This window comes from Clytia hemisphaerica, unplaced genomic scaffold, assembly GCF_902728285.1.
Source record: "Clytia hemisphaerica strain Z4C2 unplaced genomic scaffold, Clytia hemisphaerica genome assembly, whole genome shotgun sequence".
NCBI classification, from domain to species: Eukaryota; Metazoa; Cnidaria; class Hydrozoa; order Leptothecata; family Clytiidae; genus Clytia; species Clytia hemisphaerica.
In genome coordinates this window covers 204,243-231,335 of record NW_027104615.1, presented here as the reverse complement: position 1 = coordinate 231,335, position 27,093 = coordinate 204,243, and the positions used below count along the sequence as shown (strand labels likewise).

General features: G+C 36.3%; 3 protein-coding genes across 4 annotated transcripts in view; all 3 read left to right on the top strand.

Moving 5' to 3' along the window:
- LOC136824638 (sperm flagellar protein 2-like) overlaps positions 1 to 27,093 on the top strand; it is a 258,048-nt gene that overhangs the window by 154,165 nt on the left and 76,790 nt on the right. The gene's annotated exons all lie outside the window — the stretch shown is intronic.
- On the top strand, positions 1,391 to 27,093 carry LOC136824575 (uncharacterized). Of its 2 annotated transcripts, none has more exons than XM_067080558.1 (14): positions 1,391 to 1,528; positions 6,421 to 6,533; positions 6,899 to 7,394; positions 7,676 to 7,797; positions 9,069 to 9,576; positions 9,724 to 9,845; positions 10,321 to 10,807; positions 11,230 to 11,345; positions 11,617 to 12,106; positions 22,008 to 22,129; positions 22,383 to 22,869; positions 23,417 to 24,067; positions 24,682 to 24,771; positions 26,411 to 27,093. In XM_067080558.1, exons 3-14 carry the CDS (start codon positions 7,148 to 7,150, stop codon positions 26,653 to 26,655), a joined length of 3,687 nt encoding a protein of 1,228 aa, XP_066936659.1. In that variant the 5' UTR covers positions 1,391 to 1,528; positions 6,421 to 6,533; positions 6,899 to 7,147; the 3' UTR covers positions 26,656 to 27,093. The 2 variants fall into 2 exon arrangements, with proteins under 2 accessions (XP_066936659.1, XP_066936658.1); XM_067080557.1 differs by lacking the exon at positions 1,391 to 1,528 and adding an exon at positions 5,756 to 5,903 and having other exon boundaries at positions 26,411 to 26,729.
- LOC136824577 (alpha-1A adrenergic receptor-like) lies at positions 2,216 to 3,994 on the top strand. The gene has a single exon (XM_067080559.1). The coding sequence runs from the start codon at positions 2,344 to 2,346 to the stop codon at positions 3,553 to 3,555; it is 1,212 nt and encodes a 403-aa protein (XP_066936660.1). The 5' UTR covers positions 2,216 to 2,343; the 3' UTR covers positions 3,556 to 3,994.

Genomic DNA, 27,093 nt, shown 5'->3' with positions numbered 1-27,093 from the left:
AAAATGAACCAAAATACTTTTTGTACTCTAAAAATAAAAAGACGAGATTTTTTTTGAAATTAGAAAATTGAAAGCGAGGCTCTTCAAAAGAACATGCGTCGCGTGTACGATTGGTTTGACATCCTTTCTCTCATCTCTATCTTCCCCTCTTGTTCTCAAAAGCAAATGAGACCAAAACGAACTCAATCGTGCAAGTTGAAAAACGTGCAATTTGTAAAGAACGTGTAGTGCTACTACTTCATTTTTCAAGTGTACGATTTTTTCTAAATAGTCGAAAATTTAAGTGGTTCGTTGGCTGTGCAATTTTTGAATGAGCTCTTTTTTGTATTTTTTTTATTCAATTTATATTAAATAAACTCTTCGGGCGCTTAACTTTTGTTTCGTAGTCCTTTTTCTGTCTCTTATCGCGAGTTCTCTAGAGCTACGAGATTCATGTTTATCTGGCATTTCAAAAATTCATACTTTAAATTAGGGGTCTAAAGCCAAAATTAGGGATTTTCGCAGTGCATCATGTGGTTTTAAATACTTTGAAAATCGGCTTGTATAATACACCTTGGCACCTTAAATGGAAAATGACTTCGTAGGTCTGTAAAATAAACGAGTGGTTGAAATGACTTCATGTCCCCTAATTCCAATTCTTTATGGTACAAAATAAATCTAAGCTATTTTGATTTTAATTCCATGATGTCTTCTAGTTGTCGATGACAGCATCATTTGTTACGAAAATTTGTTATCTCCTTGAGAACATTCATACATGACAAAATTTAGAGAATATTAGGAATCTACAGGCCGTCTGGAAAAAAATATTGCATAAAAAATCTATACTGAATTAGAATTAGAGTGAGTGACCGTACAACTTTTTCCCGGACACCCTGTATAACAAGATATTAAAGGCACAAAACTCTATTCATGATATGCACCATTGCAGTCTTCTTACATTACATCATAGTCCCAACAGCTGATTGGTTGTAAGTGACGTAAAATCAGTCAATACGTCGTTTTCAACCAATCAGCTGTTGTGTCTGTGGAAGCCATTGCAATGGTGCTTATCATGAATTAGCATAATTTATGCCGCGAAAGTTCATTACTTGGTATTGATTACTACTTACCAGATGTTTTCTGATCATGACGTCATCAATGCAGTCTATGAGAAACTCGTGATTTCTCTTCACTGAAAAAAATGACCTTAATGTCAAGTGAGACAAATCAGTGACGTCATCGACACTTAACATAACTCGCCAAAAGATACTTATTAACTCGCCACCTTGAAATTTTCTTTATGAAAACAATAACAAGATTTAAGTAGAAATTCTAAAAATATCTTTCACAAATTAATACCATTGGTCGGTAAGCAACTGCCGGTATAAAAGCATTAACTGCAATGAATTAAGGTGTTACACAAGATGGGGTAATGAACGCGAGAGGGTCGGTTATGTAAAACAAATGTCAAAAGAACTTATGAAAGAAATCTAATTTTTTTCAATCGAGGAATTTTGTGATCAGTTTATTTTCCGTGGATAGAGTTGAGGTATGTGTGGAAATCTTCGAGCTGTGTGTGGATGTAGTTGATTTTTTGTTTTTTATAAGAACCAGTATTTTTTGTTAAGGCTCGACTGTTCTTATTTTTACCATTTTCAGCATCAACTTATTCTTATCATGTTCTTATTTTTAGTGCAAAATTGTGTTATTTTAGGTTTTTATTTTAGGCCAAATTACTAATACGTCAACTCTTTGTCTGCTTTAAGTTTAGTCATTCCAGGTCCAGTTTTGTTCTTAAATTGTTCTTATTTTTGAGGTTCTTGAGCCTTCAGTTCTTATGGAATGATTCTATGAAAATGATTTTGTTCGACTTTATCATGTTATTGCATCTTTAAATTTTTTAGTTTGGGTATAAACGGAGATAACGCTTTAACCTCTGCACATCTTGAGCATTCACCACATTTAGTAAAGTTCAAAAAGTCAGATTCAAAAGCTGATTAAGCCTTCAAATGAAGTATGCTATCAAATCTAAAGCAATTTTACGATCGATGAAATAACAAGGCTGAAAACTGGACTATTGGGTTTTCTTGTTCTGTAATCATGTTCGAAATATATTGAGATTTTAGTGTGTTTTAACGTTTTTTGAGAATTTTGTCTGAAATATTTTGTCCATGATTGTGGTATAATTTTCAGAATCATTGCATATGAATGCAAAAGTAATGACTTTATCAAGCTTGATTGGTTTTAGATTATAGAAACACAATAAAAAAAAACAAGTCAGCAAACAACAGCAACGGAATCTTCAACAAAATCCAAAACAACATTTTACAGACTTGCCATCATCAACAACAGTTACGTGTAACCATGGTAATCAATACGTCGTCATCCAACACCACAAACACTGGCATAATACCCAACAATGAGTGGACATTTTTTTCACTACAAATCACCGGCTTTTTTACGTTTTTTGTTGGATTTCCTACCAATCTGATCATCATATACTTAGTCTTACGTCGACGTCGATTACGTAATCCGACAAATTATTTTGTATGTAGTTTAGCCGTCGCCGATGTTTTAGTGTTAATTTGGTTGCTTATTTGGGTCCTTGGCATACATAACATCTTATCAACAGTCGAAGTAAAGAAGTTCATTATCCCCACCATAGACATTTTCCTAGGCGTCGCATCGATTATTAACGTAGCTTGCGTAAGCGCAGATCGCGGTATCGCCGTTGTATATCCGTTACGTTACGAATTCATATTAACAAAACGTCGCTCCGTGTATGCTATCTTGTTCGTCTGGTGTTATGCATTCGCGTTACTGATTGCTGCGTTTTTACGTATACGCTATCAAAATGAGACTTTTTACGCCGTGATTTTGTACGTGGGATTCATGAGTTATTTTGTTCCCGTAACCATCATTGTTGTGTCTTATTCCATCATATTTTTGGTCATCGTTCGAAAGCTCAAAAGTATAAGGGATCTGGAACGAGTATCAAATGCAGTAGCCAATCAAAACGGAGAACAAAATGATAAAAAGAAACGACGGCGTCGGAAATTATTACGTGAGTTAAAAGTGACGGCGAACATATTACTTATCGTTTTACCGTTTACGACAGGTTGGTCGTATTTTATCGGAACTCACATTTACGAGCATGCGTATCAGACGATAATTAAGAACGATGCTCATAATATCGCTATGATCGTAATCCCCTGGTTACTGTCAGGATTGAACCCTATAGTATACTTGTTACTCAATCGGTCATTACGTAAAGCCATGGTTGAAACAGTTAAGAAACTTTGTCATGATAGTGCTTCGAGTATGGAAGATGGCAGTTTTTTCTCTACTTTTTCAAGACGTGCTTCAAGTGCAATACGCCGTGCTTCCGCTGGCTTCGAAGAAGGTGGATTGTTACACGTTCCGAAATTCCTCAACAGGAGGAGGGACTCACATACTTCAGCCAGCACTCCATCCAGGAGCTCTGTTGACGTCACGAAAGAATTTAACATGAATGCGCATGCGCTTTATGACGTAGAAGAAAGTGCTGACAAAGAAAAGAATTCTTCGGTCGTTTAGTGTAAATAGACTCTAAACTTAAAATTGAGCAAGACCGACATTCGTACAGGCGCATTCACTTTTCCGACTCCGGAAAGACTTGTATTTTTAAGTGCGTCTTTTTTAAAGACTTTTATTCATAAACATCTGCACTGAAATTACTTATTGAACATTCTGAAAACTGAATCGAACGATTTTAGTTTTGTAACTTGTAAAAACTTTTCTTTGAGTAGGGAAACCTTTTATTTTTCATGAACCTTTCTGGCGCCCGCTTTAACGAGGGCTTCGGTTTGCTTGTTTATATTTTTGACCAAAATCTGGACTTAGAGAAACTTGTATATATTCCAGATTTGGTGCTTAGGATTTCTTATACAACTACCTCGACTGTACATAGTAAACATTTTAACAGTTTCACTGTGATATTTTTTAACATGAAACTAAAGATTCGCCACAAATACAACGTTTTTACCCCTTTGTCACTTTTAAGAAAATGCTTCACCCTTAGTGAGACCTCCCGAAACGCTTTATGTTTTTTGCGTTTTTTGTAACTCCAAGCGAAAATCTAATCCAGATCGCACATAACTAATTCCTAGAAGTAGTTTAGCTCATCTTTTATAACATTATGGACCACAATGCCACAGGGATGACTTTTTCAGTACAAAATCTTTTTGTTGTCAAACTTTACACTACCGTCAATTTTTATTCCTGTCTAAAGGAGCCTCAATTAGTCAGCATGATGCTTCATTTAAAATAAAGTCTGTCTCAATAATCTATAGTGGAGATAAAAAAGGCTATAACTTTTGACTGAGTTCGAATTGAATAGCATTTTTGAGCTGCTGAAAAGAGAATCAGGAGTGGAATTATCAAATAAACATGGATTTTTAAGTCGATCAATGATTAACTTATAAGAGTTTGATATATATCTTTCAATTGAATTAAATTGTTCGAAAAGATATTTTTGGATCCGAGAATATAGCTCATTTAGAAATGACAGTTATGACATATTTATTGAAGGAGTTGATTTATTTCTTCACTTTTCATGTCCATTTTCCTTTTTTTAATTTTTTTCTTTTACATAATATTCCACTCCTAAAAAGCTTTTCAACAAGCTCAAAACCATCATACAATTCGAAGATATACTTTAGAATCATTATAAAAAAAGCATCAGGGTTTTGCGGTTTTGCTATTACTCAACTCTTCTGTCATAATAGTGTGACTGTGCTAATTAATCAAAGCACTTGACTTTGTTTCCTGGTCATTTTTTATGGCTTCCATGGTACCATCTGCCCTTTTTTAAGAATATCCTATAAATGCCCTATTGGTATAAGGTTAAATTGTCTCAAATTTTGTTGTCATTTTTAAAACTGGTTACACATTACTGGTTACTTGAAGCTTCAACCAATCGATATTTACACTGTTGGTGTACACTCTTGAATTCAGTTGGTATATTGTGTAAAAAATGCAATGAAAGAGCTTGTATTCTTTATAATTGTGGTGCTGGTGAATGTGATTCATGCATTCAATTTTCAAAAAGGTACATGTTTCCTCAAGCTGAAGTCGAGAATTGAAAGTTAAAAGGAACCCTCGTCGGACAAAACTTTTCTTCATTAATTACATTTATTGATAAGTATTCCGATGAAACCCGAGCGCGCAAAATGTTTCTCCAAAGTACAAATGAAGGTCTATAATTCAATGTGTTGAGATTGAGCTGGTGTATTAGATAGGGTTTGGCTATTACTCACGTCATATTTTCGAAATGATATGACTGAGTTTGAATCGCTCATGTTATATTCCATGAATGGACTCCCCTATGGTTCGCTGGCCTTTTCTTCTTTCTCTAAAATCCTACATTAAAAGGTTCCCTAATTGACCTTTTAGACTCTTATTTATCGGAATTTCGTTTGATTCTTGAAAGATTCATTTAAATTTATATCCCATAGCGGGGTGCATCCAAGCCTTTAAATACATCATTTCGCTGATGAATTTTTCCCTTTTATAGGCTTTCTATTAACGGTACGAATAAGCTCAAAATTCATGTTTTTCTGATTATTATACAAGAAGGAAGAAAAGTACTTTCGAAGAAGGAAGTTTTCTATTTTGTTGAAGAAAATGTTATCATCCAGCTTTTATTAATCGCTTACGAATTATCATTGATGATATTTGTCAATGAAGGAAATTTTCAAATTATGACGCCATTTTCTGATAGGTTGTACGTAACTTGAACTTGAAGATTTATGGATAAGATCTTACTCTAACTTTCGCTCGGACTCTTGAAGGAAGGAATATGTTTAAGTTAGAGTTTAGCATAGCTATGGTGGTATTGATAGGGCGTTGTGGAATCTATGGAAGCCAAGATGAATCTCAAAAGAGTAAGATTTTGAAAGCTACTTTGTAGATGGTTAAAAACTAAGTGTTCATGTAGATTGACATATTTGTAATAGTCTTGAAGCACTACATTGATGCAGAATTTGCTTGAGTATCGCTAACATCTCTGTGTCACAAACCTAAGGATTTTATTTTTACCCACTGATAATTTTGACCAAAAAGTCTCTGGAATTTCATCTCCAGTGGGAAATTGTAAACAATATTATTATTATTATGAAATTATTCGTCGGAACCATCCCACTGATATTTTTATACCAAAAAACAAAATTTCCATCATGGCACTGATACAGGATGTCTATAAAATTGCACGTTGAGTGAATTATGATAAATCAAATTTTTTAGTGTTTCTCTAAAGTTTGTTGAAATTCTCGCATTTGAAACTGCTGTTAGAAAAACACGATACTACCCACCACACATCGCGACTGTGAATTGACGTATTAAGTATTCGGATGAGCACAAACAGATAATCTACTAATAAAGTCATTTGGTTTTCCCTTTCAGCTCCCTTCTTCGACGAACAGAACGAAAATTCGTACGAAAAGTTCCTCATCACTGACCCATACAGAGAAATCAAATTCCAAAAACCCATCTTTAAAAATTTCTCCTCCATTTTTGTGAGTGTTTCATCTTTGTTACTTGAATAAAAATACTTCAGTTAAAAAAAAACACAACCTGGAAAATCTTCATAAATCATCTTGTGTGCTAACATGTTTAAAGTAGGTTTGTTTTGTATTCAATGATATGTATTTGAAACCGGAATCTAACCTTTATCCATATTGGTGGAAACATTAATCGGAGTTTTCAGAGAAAAGTGATGCTAAGCTCACTGACTGCATCTTTTCAAGTTAATAACTTTTGAGATGATACCAGTCTTGTTTTTTAAGGACCTTGGATGTTTTCTTATGACTTTCCGTAATCCTTGCCTAGTAAAGCATCATTTATAATAATTGACTGTTCATTTATAACATTGACTTTCTAGATCAATCACAACGGAATTTTAGGATTCGATCATAATGTTCATCGCGCTCTTATCCCATCTTCGGACGCCCAATTCATCGCCCTTTATCACAAGAAAACCACCCTTTCGCTCACTTCCGCCATCTTGTTCCGACACACAGATCAGCCATCAGCGTTAGCGGAAATCCGCGAAATTATACGCGAAAACTTTGACCGTAGTTATGAGCCGACATCAGCTTTAATCGTAACCTACCGTGATGTTTGTGATCAAATGATTCAAGAGAAAAAGTTCACCTACCAAGCTACCATAGTAACAGATACAACAAATATCTATCTTTTGATCAATTACCAGAGTCTTGGCATGTCCGGTGCAGTGACCGGCTATTCTTTCGATGAGAAATGTGAGTTTGAAGCCTTCGCTCCGGTCACCACAAGTGAGAAGTTACAACAAACATCCAATATTGGAAAGAAAGGCTTGCACGTGTTTTCATTGTCTGATATCACGTGCTCCTTCGCAGGTATGTTTGTATTCGGTCAAGGTATTCTGGCTAAGGTCAAAACAAAAGTTTCAATTTATAGTGGTTGTTTTCTGAATAGGCAAACTTTCATGCTGAAATTGATCTTTCGAATCTAACGTTAATGAGAAATTTTCGATTGAGTACCTTGCTTACAAGAATATAAACTAGCTTTTTTTGTTGAGTCAGCAAGATAATATCCCTTTCAACGTATGATTTTCGCAAAAAAATATCCCCTTATGTTGCACCTACTTTACCACAAGAATTTCTTTTTCAACTTTCAGGTCTCTACAAACATGGTGAGAACGTTGGCGATAAAATCCTTCCACCGGGTGATAATTCTTTTGTCCAACTACAATTAGAAGAACCAATACCGTTATTTTCAAGCACATACAATCAAATTTATGTAAGCTTCCACTTAAATTGTAAGTTATACAGTTGAGTCTCCATGAATCGAACACGCAGTGGAATTCAAATCTCATTCGAGCTATGGGGACTGATTTGTAAGGCATTGTTGGGAACAGAAAACTTGTTTGAGTTGGGGAAGCTTTCGAGTACTCTCGGGTACCTAATAGCCGGGGGGGTTGGAATAAGCGGGGGGGGGGGGTTGGAAAAAAATCTCAAAACTTAATAAGCGGGGGGGTTGGAATAAAAATGTCCTGGGTGGAAAATTTTTGAAAAGGAGGCTAATACAGCTGAATTAGGACAAAAAAGGGAACTTTCAAAAACATTTTCCCAAAAATTAATAAGCGGGGGGGTTGGAATAAGAATGTCCTGGGTGGAAAATTTTCGAAAAATTAATTAGCGGGGGGGGGGGACGGCTATTAAGTACCCGAGAGTAATACAGGCTCGAGTTCTCCATTGTATAACGGAAAATTATAAATCTCTGGCCAATAACGGCAATACATGTATGCCCCCTGGTCAGGCTCGTGTATGCTTGAGTTCTTAATAGCTTATGCTTATTATATGCTTATGAATCATGCTTATGATTCACCCCGAGCCAAGTTTTTAGTGAAATTTCAGAAATTTTGTAAAAATTTGTTCAGATTTTGGGAGCAGTGGAATATACAATCATGGTTGTAATATTTGAGGAAAAAGGGAAATCCACCGGGAAGTTTTGAAACCACAATCGATTTGTAAGTGCTCTAAAGTAGGTTTGAAAGGTAGAGTTTTAACTCTGAGTTTTAACGCTAGACTTAAGTCTTACGACCTTAGGATCTGAGGATCCAAAAGTTCAAAAATAGTCCAATAAGGCTCAGAATATAGCCTCGAAGTCTGCCAACCCCTCCCAAATTGAAATATTCGATTAAGTTAAAGAGATAGCCCAAAATCGACTTTCTCGCCAGAACTTTAAATCTTGAAAAACGTTAAAATAACCGGAATTCTCATTCTATTTCGACCATGATTGTAGCTAGCGTGGAATGTCTTTTTTTTTACCAAACCTTTTTAAACAGATAAAAATGACAACTTGAAAAATATTCCAGACTGACACATAAGCTTATGTTATGCGTAGGAATTCTGCAAATCTGAGCCTTCATATGCTTAAGCGTTATGCTTATAAAAAAAAACATGTAGTAGAAAGAGGAGAGATAATGGTGTTCTAAAAGGATTTCAGAACGTCACGGATTGAATGAAATAACTTTTGAGCTTTTTAACAGCTTCCTGTTTTACATCTAGATTTCAGTGGATGGTGTCATTTCAATCGAGCCTCCGTCCTCCAGTTTCACACAACGCCCGATACCAAACGCCCAGCATTCATTCATCGCCATCTTGTCTGTTGACATGGATACCACAAAAATAGGGACTGTGTTCTATCGAGAATCACGTGATCAACAAACTCTCGGGTGGGCGAGCAAAGAAATCAGTCGTTTTATATGGAAATCGTTCATAGCAAAGCAAGCGGTTGTCTTTACTTTCCTCGGTGTCCCAGTCAAAAATTCACACAATATAATGACTTTTCAAGCTGTCTTAGCTTCAGACGGCAAAGAAACTTATCTCATTTCCCACTATAAGTGGCATCCTGGGATACACGAGCAAGGGATTATGGGGTATTCGAATAAATTATGCGATTGGAATTGGTTTCGAGGACGTGGGGACAGCATGAAGTCTACTTATTTGTATACAAACACTGGATTCAAAGGGCAATACATTTTCCCTGTTTTCACAAAAAGATGCATGAATGAAGGTAAAAAATCTTGAAGTATCATTATTATTGAAATATTTAAAATATTTGAGTAAACCGAAAGATTTTACTCTTTTCAAGACACCCGGTACACAAAAACAACATATTTCTATGACACTGATGATTCACCTCAATTGCTTTTATTTTTAGTTTTATTGCCATTCGGGACAGAGCTTGGCGACTCAATGATGATAAGAGGAGACGATGCAGCTATTAGTCATACGTTGAAAGAACCTTTCCCATTTTTCACTAAATCCTATCCGGTCTTGTATGTAAGTCAGTTTTATCTCTTTTTTTTTAATTGCGAAAAAGTCTTGACCACTAAAAAACTTTTGTCTAAGAGGTCTCATTTTTATGCCAATAAGAAACAAACTACCTGTCGAACAACTTCAAAATTAAATGAATGTTTCTCTCCAAACTTAAAGGTTTTGCTTTTAAATAAGAGTGATCGTTTGCTTACTCATCAATTTAACTTTACAAGCTTTTTGATATTGAATTGACCCGGATGTGGAGCAAAATTGGTCAGAAATAGGAAAAGAAAAACATTTTTTTGCTTATATCAGCACAATGTAACAATAGGCAGGCACTGTCCTGATATGAAATATGTGTCTGATATGAAACGGGAACACTTGTGAAAAAAAAAACCTTTAAGATATTTCATGATTTTTGTTTGATGCTCGCCAAATTAAGTTTTGTCAAAATTTTGAGTATCTCTTAATTTCCTCGATGTTTCTCTTGACTCTTCAGATTGGCGTCAACAGTGTGATATCAGTCAACCAACCAAAAAGTTACTCTAGCGCTCACCTTTTTCAAAATAACAACCTTCTAGTTATCATGTACAAAGATTTCACAATTCAAGATGGCGGCTGTATGTTTTTCCGTGAAACGACTACACAAGGAGATCTTCATCTTTATGAAGAAAGAATCAGAAATAAAACAACAATGAATGTGACAGTCAAACGTGGAATCATCATAACTTATGTCAATCTACAAGAAGTTGCTGTAGAGTCGTCCAGATATACCTTCCAAGCCGTTTTACTTGATACGGAAGCTGGGTTTTATGGAATTATCAATTATTACCGGATCAGTTCCGACGGGGGTGCAACGAGTGGGTATTATGATAAAGCATGCAAGAAGCCATCTGTTGAGAAATTGAAAACTCCAACAGTGAAGGAAGTAGAAATGACGAACTATGTTCAGGTGTTTCCTGTTAAACCGTGTGATTTGGTGACAGGTGATAAAATCAATACCCAAACTCGTGCCCTGTTCCTTAAGTTTGATAGCGCTCATTAGGGGTCGAACCACACCCACCAATTAAATAATCCTCATTTGCATGCATTGACAGTCAAATATTTTGGACCTAACTAAATTTAGCGTCTATTGAACTCCCTTGCAGAGTCGATGAAAAAAAGTCCCCTTTCGTCAGTTCTGCTCTTCGAGTGTTGTGCTTAATATAAAAACAAGTATTCCCCGATTGCTTGCCTAGTTTTTACTTTGTCCGAACTGTATTATTTACGAAAAACAGCCTGACCCTAACGTTCATAACTTTAGTTTAGTACGCTTTGTACTTCTTCAACCAGTTAATGTTGAAACCCCGACAAAACTATTCTATGGTACAGCTACCAACTTATTACAATACCTTCTTTATTTTTTTAGGAATTCTAGACACTGATTTCATCACTGCTCCACGCATGCGTAATAACCAAACAAATGAAGAACTGTCATTGTCGATGGAAATCCAATTCTTTGGCAAGTCGTACAAAAAAATCTATGTAAGTTTCACTGTTTACTCTCCACAACTCGTATTGTTATAGTAAAGATTTCCTAATAAGCTCTTTTAAATAAATCCACAACTGGAATGTCTCCATAACTCGAACGATTTCTTTTTGCCTCTTCCGCTCGAAAAAATGGAGAATCAATCTACACTGATCTATAAAAGGTATGATCTTGGAAATCTTTAAACATTTTCTTTCCTAAAAATTTGCATTTGAAATACGAAAGAAAATCAAAAATCAAAATCATGATCTTTCTTCCTCCTATTAGATCAATCGTAACGGATTTATATCCTTTGGCAAGCCAGTCAGTGAAGAAAACCAGATCTCCATACCTTACGATAAAGCACCCATCATCGCTCTCTACTCAACACGACTTTCACTAACGAGCGACATCTTTTTCCAACAAACAAAAAATTCCAGCCTCGTTTCACTGATCCTCAAAATGACGTCATTCAAAGCTAAGAACATCATTATTATTACTTATAAAGATATATCAAGCTTCAACAACTCAGAACCTAAGAACACTTTTCAGTTATTCTTAGCTTACGATGAGCTAAAGACTTATGGGATATTTTATTATAAGAATTTGGAAACCCAGGATGCAACAGTGGGCTGGTCAGCACCCGGTTGTTCATGGAGACTGTTTGAGTCACTTAGCAACAGTGTTTCCATGATGTCGACGGCTACTGAAGGCGAAGATATGGGGAGACATGTTTTTATTTTCAATTCAGAAGATACCAAATGCGAGCCTTTCAAAGGTAGGTGGAAGGATCTGTTCTCCTCAAAAATATTTTCATAAGTATTCATGATATGCACCATAGATCAAGCTCATAAATGTTGGCATTTTTTAGAAATTCAGACTATTCCTAAAGCAATCCCCGCTCCCCGGGCTCCAACAGCTTTGTAGACAGGGGAAGGGTTTTCTTGGTCTTCAGCCAGTGCTATTTAAGAAAAGTGCCAAAATATTATGAGCAGTATTGAGACAATACGTCTTTTGCAACAAATCAGCTGTTTGTTCCGTAGTGTAAGAAAACATTCAAATATAGAATTTGATCAAATACCAACCTTATGTTCTTATAAAAAACGTGTATTTTTCTGATGGTCTGCTTTAAAGATTAATGTCAATTTTATCATGATTTCATACCTTAAATGTATGAAGTACAGGCACGACGCAACGGGTACGGCAGGTACGGCGGCTGCCGTACCAGATTTTCACAAAAATACCCGAAGTTTTCCTCTTCGTCGGTAAAATCGCTATAAAATCGCTTAAATTTCGTCATTCGCCGTACCAGATATAAAAAGCTTCCGTCGTGCCTGAAGTATTTTCAACATTTGTAGAGATGATGTTGTTCGATAAGTGTCGAAGTGTCGAAATATTACAGAAATCATAGATGTAAAAAATTCAAAGTTTTTTGATTCTTTTCTACCTTAATTTGTTGGTTTGCTTTACTGTTTTGGTATTGAATGATTGAAAAGAGAATTGTAATTTTATTTCAATTCTTCTAAGGGGGGGGGGGTTGTACTTATACGGTGTGACGGGATTGGCCCTTTTTTAGTACGGTATTACGGGATTTGACGAAAAAAGAGACGGGAAAACGGTATTTTAAAATCAGACGGTGACGGTATTTAGGTACATTTTTGCCCTGTACAAGCCGGTGTGACGGTTTATTATTTTTTCAATTTTCGGGATTCCGGGATTCAGCAAAAATTTTGACGGGAAAACGGTAATTCGGGCTAATCGCCCGTGTAGGAAGCACAACTGACGTCATCAAGCTCCATTGAGCTACCCTTGTTTTTGTCCGTTCTACATTTTAAACATCAGACGGATCAATGGATCGACGGATCAATGGATCGACGGATCAATGGATCGACGGATCAATGGATCGACGGATCGACGGATCGACGGATCAATGGATCGACGGATCAATGGATCAATGGATCAATGGATCGACAGATCAATGGATCGACGGATCATTGGATCGATGGATCAACGGATCGATGGATCGACGGATCAATGGATCGATGGATCAATGGATCGACGGATCAATGGATCGACAGATCAGAATCAAATATTGATGGTTCTGGAAGTTCTGCATCAGGAGTTGGTGATTCTGATGAATGTGATGGTGGAATTGATGGTTCTGGGGAATGTGATCGTGGAATTGATGGTTCTGGTGAATGTGAAGGTGGAGTTAATGGTTCTGGTGAATATAATGCTGGTGTTGATGGTTCTGGTGAATTTGCAGCGGGAGTTGATATTCTGATAAATTTTAATTGAGATGCTATTCATGGAAGTAATGACAATATAGTTATGGTGAATCTGATCTTTTTTGCTAGTTAATGAACGCTCAATTTGAAACCATCTAGCTTATATGAGCTCTAATTGAGATTACATAACGACTAGAATTACTGTATAATGTTTTGTGGGAACTTGCGTTTTTTAGCATCATTTGACTTTATTCAAAACATTCGTTGAACTGACTACAGTGTTTTGTTTGGATGTTTATTTACAATAGCAAACAAGACGACTTGGAGTCGAAAATTTCGCCTACAACTTGAACTGCATGGGAAAAACAAGAAGTAGAGATTGAAGCTAATCTGAAATCTATTTTACAAGAACAACGAGACTTAAAATCACTAAAAAATAAGACCAGTTTAAGAACAATTGTTTTTTAATTTTTAAGAACTCTTAAAAAGTATATTCTTATAAAAAATGAATATGCTCATATTGCACGACATCCCTGGTTTACTTTGTAAGAACTAATTACCGAAAGGTATATCACCGTCTATCAAGAGTTATTGATTTGATTCTTATATAAAGCTTATAAGAAAATAAAGAAAAAATCAAGACTGTAAGGCTAAAGACACAAAGATAATATGACGTAATCCAAAGAAAACCTGAGAAAATCGTCCGTGGTTATACAAGTGTGTAATTGTAAATTGATTTTAGTGAGTTCGTCCAACGTATCAATTACTTTCGTTTTCTAGTTTTTTTTCCGCACCGCGAAAGCTGATTGTAATACTTTCGCTAGGCGAAATTAAAAATTTCAACAACTTTGAGAAAAATACATTGAAGGTTGAAATTAGAACTTCCATCTATGTAAATTGAAATTTGCAAAGCTAGAATTTGAGGAAATGTTTTTCTTCCCGAAAGATAACATAGTCAAGAAAACTTCAGAAGCTAAACTATAATATGTTATTGTATAAAATACCTAACAAAACAAACATGTAAAAAATGTTGGAAATCTGACGTCTTACTTACTTATCTGGGTGTCTTAATATTTTCTGCTAATTACTTTGTTTACTATTTGAAAGTTGATGTCATTTCCATTAGGGGTTTTACATCGGCTGTTCTTTTAATTCTCACTAATTATTTTACCGTAGTGAAGTGTGTAATTTTTCCTTAGGCTTTTTATTATGAAAACAGTACTCTGAGTGAAGTCACCCTGTGTGTCTGATTTTTAACAAAAAACGCCAAAGCTTCATGAATATTTTTGTAGGGAAGCAAGAAAAATGACTTAACCGTATCATACTTGAATTCTGGAGAATTTCATATACCAGTTAATCATTATTTTAGATCCTAGTAGGTCGTATGGACGGAAGTGTATGTATAAGATAACAAAGACCTTTTAACTGACAATAATATCAAGCTCATGATCATCAATTACTAATTCACAATTAACAGAACCATTAACTTCACCATCACATCCATCAGAACCACTAACTCCTGTTACTCTCTCACCAGAATCACCGTCTCCTACTGCACATTCACCAGAATCACCAACTCCTGCTGCACATTGGCCAAAATCACCAACTTCTGATGCACATTAACCAGAACAGTCAACTCCACCATTTTATACACCATAATCACCAACTCCTGCTGTACACTCACCATAACCATAAACTCCACCATCACATTCACCATAACCATCAACTCCACCATCACATTCACCATAACCATCAACTCCACCATCACATTCACCAGAACCACCAACTCCACCATCACATTCACCATAACCATAAACTCCACCATCACATTCACCATAACCATCAACTCCACCATCACATTCACCAGAACCACCAACTCCACCATCACATTCACCATAACCATAAACTCCACCATCACATTCACCATAACCATAAACTCCACCATCACATTCACCATAACCATCAACTCCACCATCACATTCACCAGAACCACCAACTCCACCATCACATTCACCAGAACCATAAACTCCACCATCACATTCACCAGATCCATCAACTCCATCATCACATTTAACAGAACCATCAACTCCACCATCACATACACCAGAACCACTAACTCCACCATTGTATTCACCAGATCCATCAACACCAGCATTATATTCACCAGAACCATTTATTCCACGATTGCATTCACCAGAACTATCAATTGCACCATCCCATTCAACAAAACCATCAACTCCACCATCACATTCACCAAAACCATCAACTCCACTATCACACTAACCAGAACCACCAACTCTACCATCACATTTACCATTGCATTACCCAGAACCATCAATTCCACCATCACATTCACCATAACCATCAACTCCATCATCACATTTAACAGAACCATCAATTCCACCATCACATTCACCAGAACCACCAACTTCACCATTACATTCACCAGATCCATCAACACCATTATCACATTCACCAGATCCATCAACTCCACCATCACATTCACCATAACCATAAACTCCACCATCACATTCACCATAACCATCAACTCCACCATCACATTCACCAGAACCACCCAACTCCACCATCACATTCACCATAACCATAAACTCCACCATCACATTCACCATAACCATAAACTCCACCATAACATTCACCATAACCATCAACTCCACCATCACATTCACCAGAACCACCAACTCCACCATCACATTCACCATAACCATAAACTCCACCATCACATTCACCATAACCATCAACTCCACCATTACATTCACCAGATCCATCAACTCCATCATCACATTTAACAGAACCATCAACTCCATCATCACATACACCAGAACCACTAACTCCACCATTGTATTCACCAGATCCATCAACACCAGCATTATATTCACCAGAACCATTTATTCCACGATTGCATTCACCAGAACTATCAATTGCACCATCCCATTCAACAAAACCATCAACTCCACCATCACATTCACCAAAACCATCAACTCCACTATCACATTAACCAGAACCACCAACTCTACCATCACATTTACCATTGCATTACCCAGAACCATCAATTCCACCATCACATTCACCATAACCATCAACTCCATCATCACATTTAACAGAACCATCAATTCCACCATCACATTCACCAGAACCACCAACTCCACCATTGCATTCACCAGATCCATCAATTCCACCATCACATTCACCAGAACCATCAACACCAGCATTATATTCAGCAAAACCATCAACACCATTATCACATTCACCAGATCCATCAACACCATTATCACATTCACCAGAACCATCAACTCCACCATCACATTCACCAGGACCATCAATTACACCATCACATTCACTAGGAATGAATTCCGTCAATCCATTGATCCGTCGATCCATTGATCTGTTGATCAATTGATCCATTGATCCATCGATTCACTGATCCATCGATCCATTGATCTGTCAATCTATTGATCCGTCGATCCGTTGATTCATTGATCTGTCGATCCATCGATCCATTGATCCGTCGATCCGTCGATCCGTCGATCCATTGATCCATTGATCCGTCGATCCATTGATCCATTGATCCGTCGATCCGTCGATCCATCGATCCATGATCCATTATCCATCGATCCGTTGATCCTATGATCCTATGATCCGTTGATCTGTTGATCCGTTGATCCAATTATTTGTCGATCCATCGATCCGTTGATCCGTCTGATGTTTAAAATGTTAAAACGGACAAAAACACATGCAAGGGTATCCCAATGGAGCTTGATGACGTCAGTTGTGCTTCTTACACGGGCGATTAGCCGTATTTCGAACCCCTACAACCCCCCCCCCTTCTAAGCCTAGTTTAGCTAATGAGTTTTGAGGATTTAACTTTATTTGTAAAATATGTCTGCCTTTTTGGGACACACTGCATGTTTAATTTCGTAAATATCACACCAAAATCTTCCACGCTTCCACTTTTCATCAAGCGTATTTCTTAGCCTGGTTAACCAAGCCAGTTTTTACAAGGCTAAGATACGGCTGAAGACAAATGAAAAACTGGCTTGGGCGAAGCGCGCGTTCATATTTTGAACGCAGAAGTCGGTGAGACTCGGTAAGCATTTGGCCTCTTCTAATTGGTCATAATAGACCATGTGATAAGAAACGAAATTTTTCGTTTGTTTTGAAAACGCTTTTCACTTCTCAACGAAAGACTTTTTGAATATATTTTATTCTGTACTTTTTGCATAAAAAGAAAGATATATTTTTCTCTCTCCCTCTTTTAATTTGAAAAACCTTTATATAAATGAATGAAAGAGAAATTGAGTAAATATGGAGGAGGGTGTATTTATTTAACAAATTCCTTATTTTTATATTTTTGCTTTTTTTATGTGAATGAGTTATGGGAAATCTTTTGTTGAAAAATATGTGTTGAACAAATTATACAAATTTATGTGCGTTTACAAAAACGTGCCCGGGAAAATTTGAAATTTCGTTTTTGTCAGTTGATAAGAAACCGAGTTTACTTGTACTAAGCCAGATATTCAGTCACAACTTACCTTCAGATTTTACTAAGTGACTGAATCAATCTGGCTTAGATTTCTAGGCTACGTATTTCTGTGAGAATTCTTTTTGATAATATTTAGTATCTGTTAAATTATCAACAACATCACACAAAAAAGAAATTCACACATTTCTATTTCTTTCATATTCAAAGAAGAAGAAGAAGAAGAAGAAGAAGAAGAGACAAACTTTTCACTTCATACTTTCTGTACTTGGGTTTTTTTTCAGAGGAAAATCGAAAGAAAAATGGCGTGGTATAATATCAGTAAAAGCATGATTCCTTGTAAAATTGCATATTTCTTGTTCATTGCAAAAGATTTAACAATTCGCATGAACTTAGTATTATTTCTGTTGAGTATCGGTTTATCGAAAAGTCAAGCTGGATTAATTGTTGGCTTACGGTTGGTCAGCGTTGTTGGGTTTTCTCCGTTCATCGGAATGATATCGGATAAATATCGGGTTCATCGTCTGACGATTGTGCTTTGTTCCATTATCACTTTCATTTTCAACGCCATGCAGCCTTTCCTTGCGTTGAAGTTCGGTTCCAAAACATTTCTGTATTGCTCAGCTGGAAGTGAAGAGAACCGAAACTCGACAACATCACACCTGAACACGACCTCGTCATTCAGTACAGAATCTCACACTAGTACTAGTCCTCCTGACCAACAAGTTTTGTTCTGGATGATGTTTGCTGTCAATTTGATCCAATCGCTATTCGATGGCTCCTTAGATGCTTTTATAGATACTGGAGTCATGTTACGTATCAAACAATCCAACGAAAATGGCGAGAAAAATAAGTATGGACATCAACGGATCTTTGGTGTTCTCGGTCAATTGGTTTGTCCAATCATCGGGAATTATTCGATCGCATTATTCCCGAGTGATCACGTGACTTGTTATACCGGTGTGTTCATTTTATACGGATTTCTTTCCATTTGTTATATGCTAACCTTGCTTTGGTTGTTTCAAGGACTGAAGATGGAGGTTCACGATTTGATGGATAGCGAAGAAGAAGCACCACTTGAGCAGAAAGGAGAAAAAGAAAAGCTTGAACAACAACCGTTCCGGACAGTTTTATTTCGGACACTTTTTGAGGATGAGATGTTAGTCATGGTATTGACGTTATTTGGTATCGGTTGTTTAATGTCCGAATTTCTTTATTACAGTTTTCCATACCTTAAAGATCTGAACGCAACTACCATGGACTTGAACTTATACCTCATTATTCTTACTGTTGGAAACTTCATTGGTTTTCTGATCATCCCGAAGCTGGTGCGTCTCGTGAAAGGTCCATTCCCCACCATATTTATATTGCTGATCGTGTTAGTGTTGCGGTTCAGCCTGGTGGCTGCTTTCAATGACCCGAAAATAATCAGCATTGTTCAGATTCTCTCGATTTTCGATTTTCCAATTACAGAGACGGTGGGTTTGGAGTTTGTTTTAAAGAAATCTCCGAAGCGTGTTCTTACAAGTATGTATGGAATCATCAATGCTGTTCAATATTCACTTCCCGAATGTGTGGGCAACACCCTAGGTGGATATATCTATGAAAAGTTTGGTGCTAAAGTGTTGTTTTATGGTTGCTCAGTGGTCGCTGCTACACTCTCCCTCACCCTTGTTTTATGGATTGTCAAAAGACGGATTCAAGAGTCCAAACAAGTTCGAGAAAAAAATGGACAAGAATTAACTCTTGTTGAAAAGTCGTAGAATTAAATCAAAATATTTCCTTAAATTGCAATTTCTGGTCGGAATTAACACTTGTTGAAAAGTAGTAGACACTTTGATTTTCTTATTTCTGTTAGGTTTATTTTAACCATTTTAAACCAAATTTGGTTCCTATTTTATTCATTCTTTATACCAGGTATACCGGGAATGAAGACCACTTGAGACTCAAAGGGTCGCTGTTTATCAAAGACTTTGGAGGGCTTAATGTTTTCTACTAAGGAATTCAGACTGCGAGTGACGAGTTAGACCAAAAATGGCTATTTATAACTCAAACCGGGCATTACAGGAGAGCTTCACCCTCCTACATAGCCCATGTCTGAGATATACGACATTGGCACTTAAAGGGTTAAACAAGGTGAATAAAAAAAATGTTTTTCAGCCTTTTTGAGTAATTTTAGGCCAAAAAATCAGTATTAACCCTTTGGGTGCCAGGGTCTTTTTTTCTAAGTTTTTTTTAAAAAATCGCTAGTTCAAACTTTAAGGGCTTATATCTCCTGATCTAGAAAGAATTAGAAGCTCGTATATAGCTCGTTGGATAGCTTAGAGTCTCCTCTTTCTTTTGGGCGCCTTCGGCGCCGCCCGATTGAGGAAGGGCGTGGTGGGCGGCGGCCAAGGGGGGGGGGTACGTTAGGGGAGTTAAAGCAGTCAGGCCCGCTGCGCGGACCTGACTGAACTGATGGAAAGGTGCCCAGTGGTAAAACTTCAAATCAATTCACTAGAAGACAGAATAAAGTAAAACAGGGCCAAATTTGGAGGTTCTTGAATCACTCGTTGACAAAAAATAGTCAAAAAACGGTCAGAATCTCAAAAAAGTGAATTTTTGTCAATTTTTTGCATTTTTTTGACTTTTTTGCTTAAAATCTCGCTGGAAAGACTCATTTTTGAAATTTTTTTTGCTTGACCATAAAGGACAATCTAATTCCTACGAGTTCGACCAAAAATAACGATTTCTAACTCAAACTGGGCATTACAGGAGGGCTTCGCCCTCCTATATAGCCCATGTCGTATATATACGACATCGGCACTTAAAGGGTTAAGAAAGATAATAATTTTGGCAATTTTTTTAATCCTTTAAGTGCCACGGTCATTTTTTTCTAAGTTTTTTTAAAGAAAATCGCTAGTTCAAACTTTAAAGACTTATATCTCGAGATCTAGAAGGAGTTAGAAGCTTGTTCATAGCTCGTTGGATAGCTTAGAATCTCCTCTTTCTTTTAGGCGCCTTCGGCGCCGCCCGCTGCGTGGACCTGCCTGAATGATAGAAAGATGCCCAATGGTAAAACTTCAAATTAATTCGATGGAGGAAAGAATCAAGTAAAGCATGGCAAAATTTGGAGGTTCATGGATCACTCGTTGACCAAAAATTGTCAAAAAACGGTCAAAATCTTAAAAAAGTGGATTTTGTCAAATTTTTGCATTTTTTTGCATTTTTGGCTTAGAATCTCGCTGGAAAGACTCACTTTTGATTATTTTTTTTGCTTGATCATGAAACTCAATCCAATTCCTACGAGTTATTCAAAAATGACGATTTCTTACTCAAACTGGGCATTACATAGCCCATGTTTGATATATACGACATTGGCACTTAAAGGGTTAATTTACTGGAATCAGATTAACTTTCAAGAAAACTCACAAAGTTCGCTAGAAATGTTAATGTAAGAGCAAAATTTCTTGGCTAGAATTCGGATTTTTTATTTTGAGGACTTAATTGAAGTCTTCAGCTTTTAATTTCTTAAACCAAAAATCCTAAATTCTGGCCATGAAATATTAAATCTTGTTTTTGATTTTAGAAATTGAAATGAGAAAATGAAATCTCAAACCAAGAATGAAATCTCACAACAAGAAAAACAATTCTTAAAAGAAGAATTATTTTTCCATCCAAGAATAATGGTTTTTACAGTGTGCATATTTTTAATTTCAAGATCATGCTTTAAGTTTAAAGGTTCATGACATTCATGACGTAATGTTTTGTACGGGAGCACCCAAAATAGACCGGTCGTTTGCGACTAGTTTTATTGTTTGAATTCAAAATTAATGACAAATACCCGGTATTTTTTGGGTGCCTCCACATAAAACATTTCTTCATGAATATCCACGAATAGATATAACCTGCAGCAGCTGAGTTTAGATTGTCTTCAGAAAATTAATTTGCGTTCTTAATCGATTCTTTCTCAGGTTTTTACCCATACGGGAAGCACATTGGAGACGTTATCAAATCTGGTGACAAAGATGCGACGGAGATGAAATTATTACAAGATACTCCATTCCTTGGAAAGCAATCTACCAAAAGAGTTTACGTAAGTGCAAAAACAGATCAAGAAATTTGACGCAGTTTGGGGCTCCGCAGTGTTTTTTTTTCTGCGCTTTTCTATTTCTATTTCTTACCAATTGCTGACTTTGACTCTGACATTTTGTAGGTACGGTTATAATTTATTTCTAAACGCTGAAAATGTTTAATGGAAATGTTAATTCAATTTTATTTTCGCTAAAATCGGTAATGCCTTTCTCATACCTTAATTCTCTAATTTTCTCTTCTTTTGTCCCACACAGCTGAATAGTGGCATCCTTTCAACGAATGATGCATCGTGGGATCGATTGGACGCTTCATCTCTTCGAAGTGATTGGCTGATCGGTCTGTTCGGAACACAAGATTTCAATCTGGAACTGGGTGGCGATGTATTTTACCGAACCACAAATCAAAAAGATATTCTAAAGGCTATCGATCAAGACATAAAACGCACGGATCCACGAAAATTTCAATCGACCTCTGCTCTAATTATAACCTACATCCTAGTCCCAACACGTGACCTTGATGCGCGACACATGCTTCAGGTTACCATAGCAACCGATCAAATACAAACATACGCCATCATGAATTACCGACAACTTGGACTTTTATCGGGATTGTTCGGTGTGAATGATATGTTATGTAGACGTTATGATTTAAGGGAAACGAATTCGGACACTTTGATAAAGACAGGGTATTTCGGGCAACACGTGATCAAGATTACACCATACAGAAACTGCTATTTGAAAGGTATTAAGGACTTTATTCAGATTAAAGTGTGAATAGTTCTTCCGTCTCAATGAAGTGTAGAGCTAGACTTACTAATTAACATCAGTTTTACTCAAAAGCTTCTTTTACAGTAGTAGAAAAAAACTACCTAGAAGTTTGTTTACTATTCCAACTTCCTGTACGGCTTTTTTTCTTCTTTTTGACTTTGAGGCAGGATTACTTCTACGTTTTGTGTTAAAAGAATAATAGTGGTCTGTAAATCGAGACTAGTCTCAACAATGAAGTATAAAAAGATTCGTCTCAAAATTCTGCATAAAATGTGCTAATTTGCTGTGAAAAATCAATTCTCCGTCTCAGACAAAAATCTCGCTTTTAATATATCCTCATGATCTTAGGAGATGATAAAAGTTTTATAAATCGTTGACCATGAGTACTAGCACAAGCTTGTTCGAGGATTCCAGAAGTCTATCGTTGACTCCTTTTATCAATTTAAAAGAGCTTTCACTTGAAATTTTTTTTTTCCGTTAAGGTCTTATCTTTTAATCAGATAAAATTATTCTTGTTTTAGTTTACCCCACGATAATTACAACCACAACCGCCCTTTCATCCACCACAACACCAAAAAGTCCGCCAACAACATCAACCATTTCAACAACAGAGCTCTTAACTTCTAAAAGGTCAACCACCTCAACTGTTGCAACAAAATCGTCAACAAAATCCATTACAACGGCAAAAACCTTCATTCCACACATGAATTCAACCAAAAAACCTATAAACGGTACTGCGCTTTCTACAACAAAAGAAACAAAATATTCAACAAATGTTCCACTAAACACAACAACAACCTCAACATCTAAACCAACAACAGCCACTTCAAACCAACCTTCGACGCTATTTACAACAAATCATCCCGCGAACATTTCCAACACATCAGAAGGCAATTCAACACTTTTAACAACTCCTTCTACAACAACAAAAAACATTGGAAAAACATCAAATTCAAGTGTAAAAACAACAACGAAAACAACAGCGAATTCAAAAGCTTCTTCATCAAGCACATTTATGAAATACTCGACAATGATCATTCCGAAGTCAACAACAAGCTCCCATCTCTCCACAGATGTGACAACCACGGGTGAACGAATCTCTACAGTTTCAACTGTCAGTAAAACAACTACAAAAGGCAAAGCCAACCAGAAATCCCCAACCATCTATTCAGGTATTTCAATATTTTATGAAGAGAGATGATTTCAATCAATTTCGCTATTTTGACATGTCCTTTGTTTTGCTAACATTATCTACACCAAACTGCTTGTACATGTTTTTTATAAGCGTTGCTCTTATAATCATATTTAGGATCAGATATTGCAAACATTTAAAATCATATGCTAAGCATTAAAAACGAAAAAAAATATTTTCCTGATTCTGGCTGTATTTGACAGTCTTGACAGGGATTTTACGGATTTTCGTGGAATTTCCCCCTAAAATTTTGCTGAGGATAGAAGCATTATTCAAGCATTTTTAGGTAATGTCAATCTCTCGATCTAAGCATCTTTGAGCCAGTTTTTGGATTTTTGTATGCTTATAAAAAGTAAATCAAAACCCATCAGACTAGGTACTGGAGAGTTCGTAAGGATACTCGAAATTGTTCAGCATTCATTTATTCCCCAAATTTTAAACAAACGGATCAAACATGGGTCCATTTTTCGAGCCTCGCCGTCACAGCCCCGTCGATCTGCCAGCATAGCACATCCCTGGGTATATGAAACGCCTGAAAGTTACTTGTAAGTCAAAAACAAATACTATTTCTTCATTATCCTTTTCATTTCATAGCGGATGAAGAACATGAAGATGATTTGGATGACGAAGAAAGAGACCCTCCGCATTACCTGGATGAAGACATGAATACCAATCAAGCTAAATGTAAGTTCAATATCGTTCAATCGGTTCTCTAGACAGAGAAAAAAGTACCTACTGTAATCATAGTATAAGAAAGCCGCGGCTGGAATGATAACATCTGAATTTCTGTTGTTCTATCTCTGTCGTATTTGATGACTATTTGTTGATCAAGAAATCAGTAATGTAGCATCTTTAATGGTAGATTCTATTGGTTTGTCGTTAATACTTAATTCTTAGTGCGTTTTAGACATTAATGATATACCCTTGATAATACACTTGCATTATAAAATCATTGTAAAGGAAAGATCAACAATAAGAAGCACAAAATGGATGGGCTGAAAGAACTCAAAAATTAATAAAGTGCCTCGGATGCCTTCGCAATATTTCAGTAAAATCTTTTTAGAAATCAATGAAAAAGTACATCATGATAATACTGTGAAAATTTCAAGATTGCACCTTCAAAATTCATCATTCAAACTGACAGGAAAGTTGTCATCTTGAATATAGTTCTTATAATTTCAATTTTGGCGAAAAACTATTGTTTCCACAAAGTACCCCTAAAATATGTCCAAAATTAGTTCAAGTGTTCTATTGGGTACAGATTCAAAGATATCTAGCAATAAAATTTTTTTTAAAGGAAAATAAGAGAAAAATTTGAAAAACCATCTACCAATAATAAACTGAGCATCTTGATGTTCTTATAAAGCTCGGAGACAGAGATAGAACAGCAAAAGACAATGTCGTACAAATTCCAGCCGTGGCTTTCTTATACTATGCTGTAATAATGGGCTCTTCCAGAAAAAGTCCGTTCATATAGGGGTGGAGGATGAATTGTCCAGGGGTATTGAAAAAATGCCAAAAAATTGCAATGTCGAGGGGTAATTTTTTGTGTCCACGGGGTTGATTTGATGTTTGTCCAGGAGTATAACCCGTGTCCAGGGGGTCAAAAATCAAAATGTCCAGGGGTAAATCATGAAAAAAATAATATATCTTCCACCCCCCATGAACGGATTTTTTCTGGAAGAGCCCAATGGAGAAAAATAATAACAATAATATTTGAAAATGAAAATAAAAATGAAGAGAATAAAACTTTTGCTGCTATCAACTTCATTTTTGGTAAAGAGGTGATTTGAAGCCTCCTGATTTCAATATAAGTTTTTTTTTTCCAAAACTGTCAACGGTAATCACAGTATAGGTCGTTGGAATCGAAAAGCCCCATTTCTACTACACCCCTTCTCACAGACCCGGTAGGATTTTTTCAGCCAGTGCGATAAAAATAACGGACTGAAACTCGATGGGGATTGATGTTCCCATATTTTTTATAGCTTTTCATATGTTTCTATGGGATTTAAATTCGTTTGTTTTCAAGCCAGAAAATTCAGTGGGGATGAGAAAAAAAGCATTATATTTTATAGTGAGGATTGGTTTATTTTGGTTATTTTCAGTTGGGACAAAAATTGGGAGTATACCACATAATAGACGACTACCGGTAATAGACGAATACCGGCGGAAACCCGCGGAATACCGCAATATATTTCTGAGCTGAATCATGAAGTCTAAATTCAAAACCTCGACTGAGTTAAAATCTCTGAAAGTAACTGACACTAGGTCTCGTTTCATCACGTTAAAAAGTATTTTCTTTTTATTTTGTCTCTTTTTCCAGCTCGAGATGCTAATTCAGAAAATTTCATAAAGGAAGCCATTATTATTTCTGCCTCGCTTGTTGCTGTATTTATCATCATTGTCACTATATACATTTTGGTCAAACGAGGCATCACTGGGAAACGGAGGAAACCATCAAACAAGCTCCGTGAAGGAGATGTGTTATTAAAGAACCGTAAGATGGAGATCGATATTCAAATGGATCTCCATACCCCTGATCATCTCCCTCCTCCTGAGGGCTTTTGATGTGATAAGAATTTAGCAAACTCGTATCCAGTCCTATAGCTCGTGGTGGTACAAGTGGTACAAGTTGCTCTGAGTACGAGATTGAATTTAGCTGATTTTGGAGATTGGAAATTGATTCGTGTCCGTTTCTGGAAAATGATGTTTAAATTGAAAACAGAAACGAAATCAGCTATCTGATGATATAATTTGGTCAAGCGGTGCTTAAAAAATCTCTGGTACGTGCTATGATCATTGTATTCAAAGTGACGCAACCGTAATCTGACCATACCTTTTCAAAGTACAGTGTTCTCTACCATGTCACAATCTTCATTTACAATCTCTACAATGTTGTATATTGCGAAAAATATGAAATATTTATATTTTGGAAACACTAAAATTTCAGCTGTTCACGAAGATTAACAGCCAAATATCAAGAAATAAATCCGCTTTTACCTTTTT